Genomic DNA, 12,041 nt, shown 5'->3' on the forward strand with positions numbered 1-12,041 from the left:
TTTTGATCGCGGCGAACAAATGGGCAGCCTTTTGGAGGCATGCACATTTTCCAAAAGCTGGCAGCATGATGATAAAACAACGTTGCATGATGCCCGTCAAGACCCCCGCTAATCTGATCCCAGTCTGGCAGTCTCAGTCCCAATCCCATGTCGTTATGTACGGAGTAGCAGTATGTGCAAGCTAAGCTAAGCTCTGGCGACGTGGGTCCTGTAGCTGCTGCACATCTCCACTATAAATCTGCCCTCTCGCCTCCGTAATCACAGGCCACTCTCTTCGCCCTCGCCTCCGTTCCGCTCCACACCTAACACCTAGCTAGCTAGCTCGACCGACCGAGCGAGCATGTACCCCGCCGAGCTCGCCAGCGTCCCGTACCTCTCCGCTGCGACTGCAACGGCGGCCTTCAGGCCTCATTGCCAGGTGGCTCCGGACGACTTCCTCTTCCAGTACGGCGGCGGCGGGCTCATGGTTCCTCGGGCGTCGTCCTACCAGCAGCACGACGTCGTCGGCCAGCTGCTCCACGAGGCCGCCGCCGGCGGCGGCCTCCTCCTCCCGTTCGGGGCCAGGCCGTCCAACTCGGACGAGTCGGACGAGTGCCACCACCACCACCACCAGGCGGCGCGCTGCGGCGGCAGCCTCGCGGAGGAGCGGCGGCGGCGGCGGATGGTGTCGAACCGGGAGTCGGCGCGGCGGTCGCGCATGAGGAAGCAGAAGCAGCTGAGCGAGCTGTGGGCGCAGGTGGTGCACCTCCGCGGCGCCAACCGCCAGCTGCTCGACCAGCTCAACCGCGTCATCCGGGACTGCGGCCGCGTGCTGCGCGACAACTCCGGCCTCAGGGCCGAGCAGGCCAAACTGCAGGAGCGGCTCGAGGAGCTCCCTGCTGTGCCGGCGGCCGTGGCCGTGGCGGTGGAGGGCGCGGGAGAAGTTGAGCTTGATGCTGCCCAGGGTGACATGATCGACTAGATGATGATCGATGTTATTAGTATATGAGAACTTGAATTACCATTTTTGTACCTCTGCTCCGCTGCTCGATGTGGGACGCCATTGTTAGCATGTACGTATTCTTTTAGACATACCAGTGTTGGCATGTACTACTACTAGTACTAGTGGTTCCAAATAAGAAAATGCTGGCATGTAGTGGTGACCTTTCCAGTTTCTTTCATAATCTTCTGTCATCGTCATGTAGTACAAAGGAGGAACTTCATGCTCTCCTTTTTTATTTTTCCCAAGGGCCATGGCAAAAATTTGCAGAGTGCTATATATCTCCGCAAATCACAACTGAATTGTCAATTTAAGTTTAAAAACCTCTCTCGCAGAAAAACAAAGATAATCTACCCAGGTGATTTCATGACAGCGATGTAATTGCCCAATCAATTAGCTGGTATCAGCAGCTACTTGACTAGGTTGCATAGATCCTCATCAGGGAGATATGTAACTGTAAAATCAATGTTACATGTCTCTTGTAACATGAGATTTCTGGATAAGCAAAAGGTTCGAGCAAACGCGTATAGCATAAATTATAGAGCAAATCTGCGCAAACATCATCATATAACAACATCTCACATTTAATGTATTCAAACGTAGTTTCATCCAAAGATGGCAATAAAACAAACAGGCACACCAGATGAAACAGACCAGGCATATTGTCTTTCGTTTAATAACTGACTCGATACAGAAATAACCAATAACTCAAGGTTTAAACACCAAACTGACTCAGATACTGAAATAACCAATAACTCAAAGTTTAAACACCACAAATACGAAAAGCTGAAAAACAACGACAGAGACTTATCAAAGACGCTTAGTAGTAGGGTGGTAGGGAATCGCAGTACTGCCTCTCACTCGTCGTCGTCAGATTCGGCGCTCTGGAGCCACTCCACGACCGGCTTGGCGCTCTTCACCACCTGGGAGTTCTTGCCGGCAGCGACAGCTTCATTGTACCACTGGACAATGGTTTCTTCCTCGAGGACGTCTCCATCATAGAGGGCCTTCAGGACGACGGGGACTTCCTTCAGGGCTTCAGCACTGCACTTGCCACAGAACGCCTCGATAGCCTGGAGCAGGAGCATCTGGGACCCTTCATCAGGCACCGCAGCGGAAAGGTACTTCTTGTTCTTCACCACTTCCTTTGCAAACCCCTTGCCCACGCCGTGGAAGAGTGCCTCAAAGAGAGCATGCATCACGTCCTTGGGGGGCAGGGCTGAGGAGGAGAGGACACCCTTGAGCTGAGCTGCGGTGGCAGCATTGCCCAAGTTGGCCTTGATCTCTTCAACCAGTTCGTCATAAGGAGTGGTCTTTGGCCCAGTCTGGTTGCCATTGGAATTACCTTCAGCCTTTGGTGTCCCATTGGAACTGCCCTCTTTGTGCAGGGCCTGTTTCTTCTTCTTCTCCGTCTCCTCGGTGGCAAGCATAACCATTTCAGCAGTTGCTGCACTCAGCTGCTCCTCCATGCGCTTTCTCGCAGCTTCCGCTGATGTGTCAGTCTGCCACTGCACATCATCATCGTCATCATCATCTCCAGCAGCTGCAATGTCAGCACCTTGACTGTGAGTTGGTGAGGTTGCATGTTCTTCATCCGAACCTCCCCCAGCAGCCTTTTTCTTTGTATCCTTGGAAGAAGCACCTTTCTTCTTTGCATCCTTTTTGAGTTTCTTCATCTCCTCATCAGCAGCTTCACCTTCTTTCATCCGCTCCTTCTCAGCTCTTCGCATAGCTTTCTTGTCTTTGCCTCCCTTCTTCTGTTCTGGCGGGTTCTTCAGGATGAATGTAGTGAGCTTGTCCCTCATGTCAACATCAGAGAGGAAGCCACAGGCAGCACATTTCAGAGTTATCATCTCTTTCTTGGAGATGAGGACCTCAGTCTCAGGATTGCCACAGCCATAACACTGCACATACTTCTTGATGAAGTTCTCAAGAAGGCCAGCCAGCTTTGAAGTATCATGAGCACCATTGACCAAGGCAATTCCTGTTTTCTCATCAAATTTTGATTGTGCTCCAAGCTCACATCCAAAGTACTTAGTGGTGTAGGAAGCGGGCCTGGCAAGTGCTTTTGCTATATCAACCATGTTCACAATATTTGTCTTGATGCCATTACCTCGGCCTTCTATTTTTGTCAACATTCTTGGCATCTTGTACCTGTAGAAGGCATCATCCTTGTTTGAAGCACCAATGTTTTGCAGCGCCATCTTGATTCAAGCTTTCTGCAGCAGATGCTATCAGATGTGGAAAATTTCAGAAACGGCAGTAGCTGCGGGCCCTTGAAGAAAACTGAGCTGACTTTTTGCACTGGCTGTAGCAAGTGAACTCTCAGAACCAAAGAACGTAATGGGCTCTTGATGCATGCAGGGGATCACAACCTTGTGCCTTTTTCTCGTCAAGCGAGAATACTCTCCCAGCAATCCAACTGATCCCAAATAAACCGATGCTTGTTCAGACATAAAAGAAGCTTCACCTTCTAGGCCCTCCACTTTGTCAGATTGCAGCGATATAGAGGCTGCTACCTGGATTAAACAAGTCAAGATCAGATATTGCTGATTCTTCATGTAAGATGAGATTACAACAAACTAACTGAATTAAAATTATACCATCACATTACAGAAAGGAGACTAGAGAATCACAGTATCAGTTCACATACAACCAGTTGAAGGCAGAATTGCATAAAGGGGACTACCAAATTTAATGATAAAATCCAGAGCTACATAAACAGTATAGAAAGCACATGCGTGGCTAACATCAACAATGTCAGGTTGTCCCAAGAGGCTAAGATATTTGTATCAACTGGCATAGCTCCATGCAAATTACACAAGTACATCAAACACAAAATAACCAGCATGTTGGCAACAGTCTAGACAGCACAGCATGACCAACACCAACAAAGTCAAGTTGTCCTAAGAGGCTAAGATATTTGAATCAATTGTCATAGTTCCATGCAAATTACAGACGTACATCCAACACAAAACAACCAGCAAGTTCGCAAGGGATGGTGAAGATGAGTGGACTATAAACTTTTGGGGCAACTCCTGTTCAGGTATCCAAACCACAGCAGAGTTCTACTCTAGTTTTAGGGCACGCAGCCATTTAGTCTTGATCACATGCTAAGTCAAGGCATACTGACAAACTCATATTTGAGTACCACAACTAACGATACTGAACATCGTATCTTTAAGGACATGGACCAAAAGCATTGTACATGAAACATTAGCATACACAAGATGAAAGGAAGTTCATAATGAAGATAGCATGTTGAGAAATCAACTGACTAGAGCAGAGAAACGAAGGTAACAATATCACTGCTTTTAGGCGCTCACCAACAAAATAAGTAAGTGGGGTTAGGGACAATCTCTACAATTGCAGACACAGCTGAATTACAAACTGACACCAAAATTAACAGAGCAATCGCACAGGTGACATTCATCTAAACTTGCCTCGCGATATTACCAAAAACTTGCTGTATCAGTTGGTGCTCTAGCAACTAAGAAGAAGAAACCAGGAACAAATATGCACCTAAATATCTGACCTCACAACTAGCAATATGATGGACCCACGACAGAGAAACTGATACACAAAAGCACGGACTATTCTGGAACATCGAAATATGGATACTGATCCAGTATGTGAAGTCATGAACAATTAGGCATACGCCTCCATCAATCAGTGCACACAGAATACGATTATAAATTTGTGATGCCCGCCCACCCATCCACAAACATGTCGTTCGCTAGAGTTCATACTTGGAATCTATCTATCTACTCATGTGTTTGCGTCGCACCGTGGCTTACCAACAAAACAAGATCGGAGGGGAGGCGGCCGGTGGATCTGGCAGGCGGCGAGACGAGAGGGGCGGATCTGGATGGAGAGGCGAGCGTCGGGCGGCGAGGGGTCCGGCGGGGCGGCGGGAGGAGGTCGCGCCGCCTCGGCTGGGAGAGAGCTGCGCTTCCAGTCGGGCTCGGGGTAGGGATTGGGATTGTGGGGGAGACCTGAGGCCTGAGGGGGAGGCCCGGTATTTATACGGGTGGCACGCGGGCCGTAATTTGCAGGAAAACCTGTGGGCCGGTTCGTAATCGCCGGAGCGGAAAAGATCCAGAAGCGCCCTCCGTCGGTCCGCCCAGCTGTCAGCGTGATTTTGGGTATATATAAAAAATAAGCTTGCTTAAGAAATAGGGTTTGGTTTGGTTTGGCAGCGTTTATTCAGTTGTTTCAGTTGATAGCGTTAGGTTTAGCCTGACAGCGTTTCTTGGGTCGCTTCTTCTTTTTCTTTCCCACCATCAAACCACCATCAAGTTGATCATGATAAGCTAGCTGTACTATATCCAATGACAACCAGAAAAAATGACATGAAACCAGATGGAATGTAAGGCATCCCTACCCCGAAATCCGCGCACTCGATGATCTCCAACTTCAGAAGATAATTCATTTGCAGTTTACTGACTAGAAAGGTTTCACAGAACCAATATTCATCAAGCACTACACCACGGTCGTTGATTGAAGGCATTTTTTTAAGGGCACCTTGAAAACGCCTCGGATTGATCAGTTTTGGAGGCGTTTTAGGAAAGTGCCTCGGATTGATGCAGCTATAGAGGCGTTGCAGGAAACTGCCTCTGATTGATGTAGCTATGGAGGCGATTTGGGAAAGTGCCTCGGATTGATGCAGCTTTGGCGGCGTTTTAGAAAAATGCCTCGGATTAATGCAGCTATGGAGGCGTTTTAGAAAATTGCCTCGGAATGAATGTGGTGACCGCAGGTGGCCGAGCTACTATGCTATGTGCATGAATGAGACTCTCGCTCGCGGGTGTCGCCGTTTAATCACAACGCCGAGGCAGCCGAACGCCGGCACTGGAGAAGACGGTGACATTGTTTTGGACTGTCAGACATTCCTGTCAGACTGTGTATATATGTTAAAAGACGTCCCTTCCCATTGGAGTGCAGACAGCTACCTTGGTGTGTACTGGTCGGTGATCTACCGTTACACACAAGAAGTGATGTGTCAGAACAATCCGACGAGGCCCAGCGGTGTAAAATCGATGATTCATTGTCTCTGAGCAAGGAGGAAATATAGAAGTTATGGTCGCCGGTACGTCTGGCCGGAGTTGGGAGAGAAATACGAAAAATCTGCCTCGTCACTTGCTGAAAACAAAATTAAACGAATTTTTCATCTCAGCCTGAACAGGCGAAGCTAATGATACATGGTTCCTAAAGATTCATATGATGGAGTAGATGTATTTTGGCGGCGGCGCTGACCAAGCAGTTCGTTCGCTGCTTCTCAGCCAAAGCAGTTTTAGTCCCATACCGCTTAGGGAACAGTAGTTTGACCACCTTAAAACGACAGGGCAATCACGTTGCTTCAGGACAACAGCTACGAGAGGAGCCTGCGGTAACGGGCCGTCCATTGCAGCCCAAGTTAAGGTAGTGAGAAGAGGACCAATATAAGCGCGAATTCACACCTTAAAAAAAAAAAGACCTAAAGGAAATAGAGAAGCTTAGCTAGCTGGGCCTGGGCCCGATCCCACTATTTACGTTTTCCCGTTGCTGAGTTTAGCGGCACTTCAGCAAATCGCCGGAAAGCTTGCGAGGCACTTCTCAGAAACGCCTTTGAATGTAGGTCTTCCGAGGCGTTCTTGTTTAACGCCTTGATTAACAATCCCCTTCACGACCATTTCTAGCGTTTTTCAAAGACGCCCCAGAAAATATTTAAAGGCATTTTAGAGACTTTGGGAGGCATTTTAAAACGCCTTCTAATGTGAGTCGTGTTGTAGTGAAGGAACCTCAACCGCAGGAAAAAAGTTAATCAAGGGACTTGGCATGTGTACAAGTTAAAAAAGGGTCCAAAAAGTCTGCAACTGAGTCGAACTGAACGAAACAAACCTTTTGGACGACGAGACGAGCGAGTGTTTGAACAAGGATAACTACACAAGCAAGCTCAAACTTTATCTTCTATATCTAAATAGCTAGCCCCCACTAACATATTTCTCTCGACATGCAAGCATGCCACCTCATCATTCAACATGCATAGGAAAAGGCACACCTCAACATGCAACTATGTATATTAAAAATTCACTTCAACATGCAATCATGTATGCATGTAAAATTCCATTCTATTATACTATTTACATCAAATTCTTATATACTTTCAAAAACTATTATTTCAAATATTGATGTTTCGTGTAACCAAAAACCTCATTGAAATATTGCAAAATATTCCCGCAACAACGTGCGGGGTATCATCTAGTTCCACTAATTATAAAAAGGGCAACCTGGTGCATGTAGCTCCCGCTTGCGCAGGGTCCAGGGAAGGGTCCGACCACTTTGGGTCTATAGTACGCAGCCTTTCTCTACATTTCTGTAAGAGGCTGTTTCCAGGACTTGAACCCATGACCTCATGGTCACAAGGATCTAGTTCCACTAATTATGGTACATAAAAATGTTACAACCAGGCAACAGCACCAGCACAGGAGTGCTCTTTCAGAGTGACAAGACTGAAAATACAGACCTCGTAGAATCACAGAAAATGGCATCCAAAGCCAATACAGGAAGGCCGGATAATGCCATAATATATAGACTGCTAGCAAGCAACATGAACGGCTCTGATCCTGCTTACTTCTTGGAAGGAATAAGGTAGTTGAGGAAGGGTTCTGCCTTCGGGGCAATAGACTTCACATCATCAAAAGAGGCCATTTCAAAATCCTCATACTCAAAGCCGGGGGCACAAGTGCAGCCAACGAGGGAGTAGTGCTTCTCGGGATCTCGCTTCCGAGAGTTGACAAGATGGCTGCCATCAGATGCAAACGACTCGACATCCAACGTGGGGAAAGATCCAAACCACACATTTGGTGGCACGGTGTACTGGGGGCGCTGCCCAGCGTCTAGGTGCGGACCAATTACGGTGAGGTCAATGTGGCCATCGTCGTGTAGCTCGAAGACCTAATCAAACAGAGAATAGCAGTATTAGCTATATTCAAAATGGCAATCTCACTGCCCATATAAAAGCAAGCGTGCAACTGTCACCAACCGTGAGAGGCTCTCCCTTGTAGAAATGCCAGGTTTCAGCACAAGGAATACGATGCAGATGTGAAACACTCCCTGAAGGAAGCAAGAAATAGATAGCGGTGCTCACAGCACGACCGACCTTGTCTGCAGCATACATAAAGAAGGCATTAGAGGTATTTCAATGGCAGCTTGACGATATGTTCACCTGCCCTCCACTTCTATGATGTACGCCATACAGCACTCGAGACGAAAACAGAGGGAGAGCAGAACAGTCATTTAAACAAGACCTTCTGGTAAACAATTCCAATCAAGAAGCATCAATAGGTTTCCCGTTTAATTATCAGAACAGTATAAGGTAGAGAGCCATCAACAGGTACAAATCCAAACATGGAGTTACCAAATTAGCAGAAAGATAAATAGTTCACACTAAATTTGCCTTTTGTGGAGCATATTAAAAAGGAGCAAGTTCCTATCAAGAATGTTTGCAGTAACTGTAACTGTTCTGGCAGCGATAACAGCATGTACTATTTTTGTTAGAAAAAACAACCATCCTTATGCAGCGCCATCCTGCGACATGTTATGATATCCATTTACAGGTTCCAGTGGGCAGTAGAAGCAGAGGAAGTAGGGTAGTGCAATCTTCCTAAAAGCAATCATGCCTGATGTATGTAACAACAGTAGCACACAGTGGCATATCAAAATGTATTTCGTGCCTGATGTATGTAACAGCAGTAGCACAAAGTTATACAGTAGTACTAACTAGTGGTATATCTAAGGCATCATGATACGCCCAGGCCCCAATCCCCTGGCTAACACCCCTGGTTTCTGCGCACTCGATGATGCAGAAGACACAATGGTGGGTTTTACTATCTGAATTCCCACTTGCCAAAATATGCTACTCTACCATCTAAGGTCTCCAAGGTGTCTTGTGCACACGCTAAGGCGAAGAACAAGCAGAGACCCCGATTGAACTGGGCCCAATCCAATCGGCGCATCGCACCGCACACTGCTGCACCTTATGTTTCATCTTTCTGAACAGAAATACTCCGTACTAACCATCCCACTCCATCCGTGGAGACTGGAGAGAGCGATCAGATCAGATGAAACAGACGAGAAATGGGCGGGCGTACACTGCGGCGGGAGCTGGGCGGTGGTGAGGGAGACGGAGGAGTCGCGGAAGGTCTCGGCGTAGAAGCCGCCCTCCGGGTGCGGCTTCAGATCCAGCAGCGCCGCTACCTCCGTGGCCGTCATCTCGCAGGAGCCCATCTCTGTCGCTGTCCGCTTCGAGGTCCCTGGCTTTCTGGTGGCGAGGTAATCTAGGGATCGTTGAGCGGAGCCGGAGCCGCCGGTGATTGATTGGGCTGTTTGTTTATCCGGCTGGAACGTGGGGTGTGCCGTGTGCGCCGGGGAGCGGCAGCGGCTGCGGGGGTTGGTGGTGGTCAAGGTGCGCCGATTTGGACACTCTACGTGCTGAACCGGCTGCTCCTTGTTTTCTTCGCAATGCTAATTGGCGAACGTTCGCTGGGAGGGAACTTCCAGCGAGCGCCCTCACAGCCGTTTGATCGAGATCAAACGATGGCAGTTTTATGCCTTCTGTAGAAAGGAATTGCATGCTAGCCTGATAAAAGTTGTCACCCCCTATAACTAAAATTGTCATGAAAATCGTTCGTAGATGTCATCCTCCTTAGCAAACGTTCACTAGCTAACAGGTTTTTATAAAGCCTTATTTGTGTTGTTGGGTGCCTGCTAACTCAACATAGCATTCCCTTCTTACTATTAAACTTAGGACCTTGGGTCGAGCTTTTCGGGGTGGCACGGTAGGTCCAAAGCATGACACGATGTGGAGTAAAACTGGTCGTGCTTGGATCGGGCCTGCCTGGTTGGATCCAAAATCTTCATAAGCATGCATTTTGATTATTAGAAGAACTTGTTAATATAGGTATGTCCTTGTAAATAAAAATCAGGGCTTTTTAAATAAATATGTATTTATATACTCTCTCCGTTCCTAAATATAAGTCTTTCTAGAAACTCCACCAAGTGACTACATATGGAGCAAAAATAAGTGAATGTACACACTAAAATATGTCTACATACATCCATATATTGTATTCCATTTGAAATGTCTAAAAAGACTTACATTTAGGAACGGAGGGAGTACTTTATAAGGTGCCTTAATTAGTGATTAAAAAATAAAAAGTGCATGTTGTAGTTAAAAATCTTGATTTAAAATGATGAAATTTAATATTTAGGGGTTGTTTGGTACCATGCCATGGCTTGCCACACCTTAACTTAGGCAAGTTTGACTAAGTTAGGTGTCTGTTTGACTCTAGCCATAACTAAGGCAAAGAAAAATTATGAGCAGTGAGCCACACATGTCATAGAAACAAAAAGTATGGCAAGATTCTCTGAGCCAAACCAAAGTGTGGCTAAGAATTTGAGTATCTCAGGTATGGCAAGTGTGGCAAAATAGTGTGGCAATGTATGGGATAGTCACAATTTAAACATGCCCTTATTTACTGAGTCGTGCTTGGGCTGGCTCGGCCTTAAGGCAGCACGGTGGGGCATTATGTCGTGCTTGGGCCTCCCCTTGGCATGGCAGCATGACACAATAAGTTTTTTTGTTGTTGAGAAACACGACACGGTAAGTAAACCGTGCCAAACTAGCCCCATTTGTCGTGGCCCAAAGCACGATGAATGTGGGTTGGCATGGCTGACCCAAGTCCCAGGTTTACTTCTGATATCCTCCCGGGAAGGAGGGAAGTCGGGTCCACCTTCGCCATCATATTCACACCACTATTTATATTTATTCAACATAAAAGGGAACTTAAAGGACCGAGAGCCACATTAGATATAAAAGTCATGGTACTACACACGCAAGGATTAAAATAGAAAAAAAATAGCAACATGGTCCTTAAAAATTATGAGAAGAAGCTTAAATCATGGATATATAATGCAATTTGGTCATGACATTAAGCTCCAGTGGAGGATCGTACCCACCGTCACCAAGAACAACGCCACTTAGGATGATTAGTTTACCACAAGACCACCACCATTGTCTGATTGTAGGAAAAATGCAGACGCCTAGATGAAATCACATTGCTTCCTAATAGGCTTTCATGCCACGAGGGAGAGAATGGGACAACATTGTAATCAGACACCGAAGCTCCAATGGGTCGCTTTTCGACCAGAACATTCATCGGCGAGGTCGCTGAGACAAGTAGTCAACCACCAAAGACAGTTGTTCTTTGAGAGGAAGAAGGATTCGATGGCCGTCGTAGCTCCTCCACGAACACAAGTGAAGATGATCCCCATGAACGAAATGATATGCTACTCGACGAAGATTGGACCTCACCCCTTCGCATTTCCCTCTACCTCCACCACGATTGCTTGAAGAGAGCGTAAGAGGCAAGATCGGTGAGTTTATTATGAACATGTCGGTCTTGAGTTCCCCTCATATATGATTCCCACCACTGGAGCACAGGCTACAGAAAGATCGCAACCGCCATGCATCGGACACAGGCACACAGCTCATTTGTGTTGTTGCGCCGATGACTCTTCCAACCATCATAGTGTGGAACTCCTCTAAGATAAACCCTAATCCAGTCCTACTATATTCAGAAACTTCCCGCGCTCCTCTCTCATGCCTGCTCCTGCCGGCAATACCATAGGAGAAGGGGGGAGTTAGGCCTTCTCGGACGACTCTCAGCGAGAAGGGCAGGAGAGATGAGAGGGCATGTGGCTACATTTATAGCATTACTCTAATGTAGACCCCCAAAAAAACATGGCATGTTGCGTCCAGCCAGTTGATGCTACCGAGCTAGAAAAATAAAAAAAAATAATTGTTACTGCAAGTTGCTAGGCAAACCCGAAGAGGTAGCAAGAAACATGCACCAGTATTACCTTTAGGTACATTCAATGCTTTGCCGCCAAGAAAAGAAGCTACATGAAGTGAAGTCATGGAGAGGTATGTTTTTGAGCAAAACAAAACGAGCCAAATAAATAAACCACACAAAAATCCATGGGTTGTCATGCAAACAAATGAGTATTCTATAAAGCACTA

The 12,041-nt window shown here is 46.9% G+C and overlaps 3 protein-coding genes across 4 annotated transcripts; 1 reads left to right on the forward strand and 2 right to left on the reverse strand.

The window, feature by feature from the left end:
• The first annotated feature begins 278 nt into the window (after positions 1-278).
• On the forward strand, positions 279-1,228 carry LOC119319564 (bZIP transcription factor 2-like). The gene has a single exon (XM_037594026.1). The coding sequence runs from the start codon at positions 341-343 to the stop codon at positions 959-961; it is 621 nt and encodes a 206-aa protein (XP_037449923.1). The 5' UTR covers positions 279-340; the 3' UTR covers positions 962-1,228.
• Positions 1,229-1,545: 317 nt separating this feature from the next.
• Positions 1,546-4,967, reverse strand: LOC119317730 (eukaryotic translation initiation factor 5-like). 2 transcript variants are annotated; one of them, XM_037592227.1, is made up of 2 exons: positions 4,777-4,967; positions 1,546-3,494 (listed from the first exon to the last, which is right to left on the reverse strand). In XM_037592227.1, the coding sequence occupies exon 2, from the start codon at positions 3,181-3,183 to the stop codon at positions 1,837-1,839; it is 1,347 nt and encodes a 448-aa protein (XP_037448124.1). In that variant the 5' UTR covers positions 3,184-3,494; positions 4,777-4,967; the 3' UTR covers positions 1,546-1,836. The 2 variants fall into 2 exon arrangements, with proteins under 2 accessions (XP_037448124.1, XP_037448123.1); XM_037592226.1 differs by having other exon boundaries at positions 1,546-3,498.
• Positions 4,968-7,312: 2,345 nt separating this feature from the next.
• LOC119317732 lies at positions 7,313-9,429 on the reverse strand. Its single transcript, XM_037592228.1, has 3 exons — positions 9,112-9,429; positions 8,004-8,125; positions 7,313-7,915 (listed from the first exon to the last, which is right to left on the reverse strand). Exons 1-3 carry the CDS (start codon positions 9,245-9,247, stop codon positions 7,589-7,591), a joined length of 585 nt encoding a protein of 194 aa, XP_037448125.1. The 5' UTR covers positions 9,248-9,429; the 3' UTR covers positions 7,313-7,588.
• Positions 9,430-12,041: the final 2,612 nt, after the last annotated feature.

The sequence above is a fragment of the Triticum dicoccoides genome, chromosome 6A (genome assembly GCF_002162155.2).
Source record: "Triticum dicoccoides isolate Atlit2015 ecotype Zavitan chromosome 6A, WEW_v2.0, whole genome shotgun sequence".
NCBI lineage: Eukaryota > Viridiplantae > Streptophyta > Magnoliopsida > Poales > Poaceae > Triticum > Triticum dicoccoides.

Coding starts and splice junctions, on each gene's coding strand:
- LOC119319564 (XM_037594026.1), top strand. CDS start 341: ATGTACCCCGCCGAGCTCGCCAGCGTCCCGTACCTCTCCGCTGCGACT.
- LOC119317730 (XM_037592227.1), bottom strand. CDS start 3,183: ATGGCGCTGCAAAACATTGGTGCTTCAAACAAGGATGATGCCTTCTAC.
- LOC119317732 (XM_037592228.1), bottom strand. CDS start 9,247: ATGGGCTCCTGCGAGATGACGGCCACGGAGGTAGCGGCGCTGCTGGAT. Junction 8,126..9,111: donor CGCCCAGCTCCCGCCGCAGT/GTACGCCCGCCC, acceptor TGTATGCTGCAG/ACAAGGTCGGTCGTGCTGTG. Junction 7,916..8,003: donor ACAAGGGAGAGCCTCTCACG/GTTGGTGACAGT, acceptor CTGTTTGATTAG/GTCTTCGAGCTACACGACGA.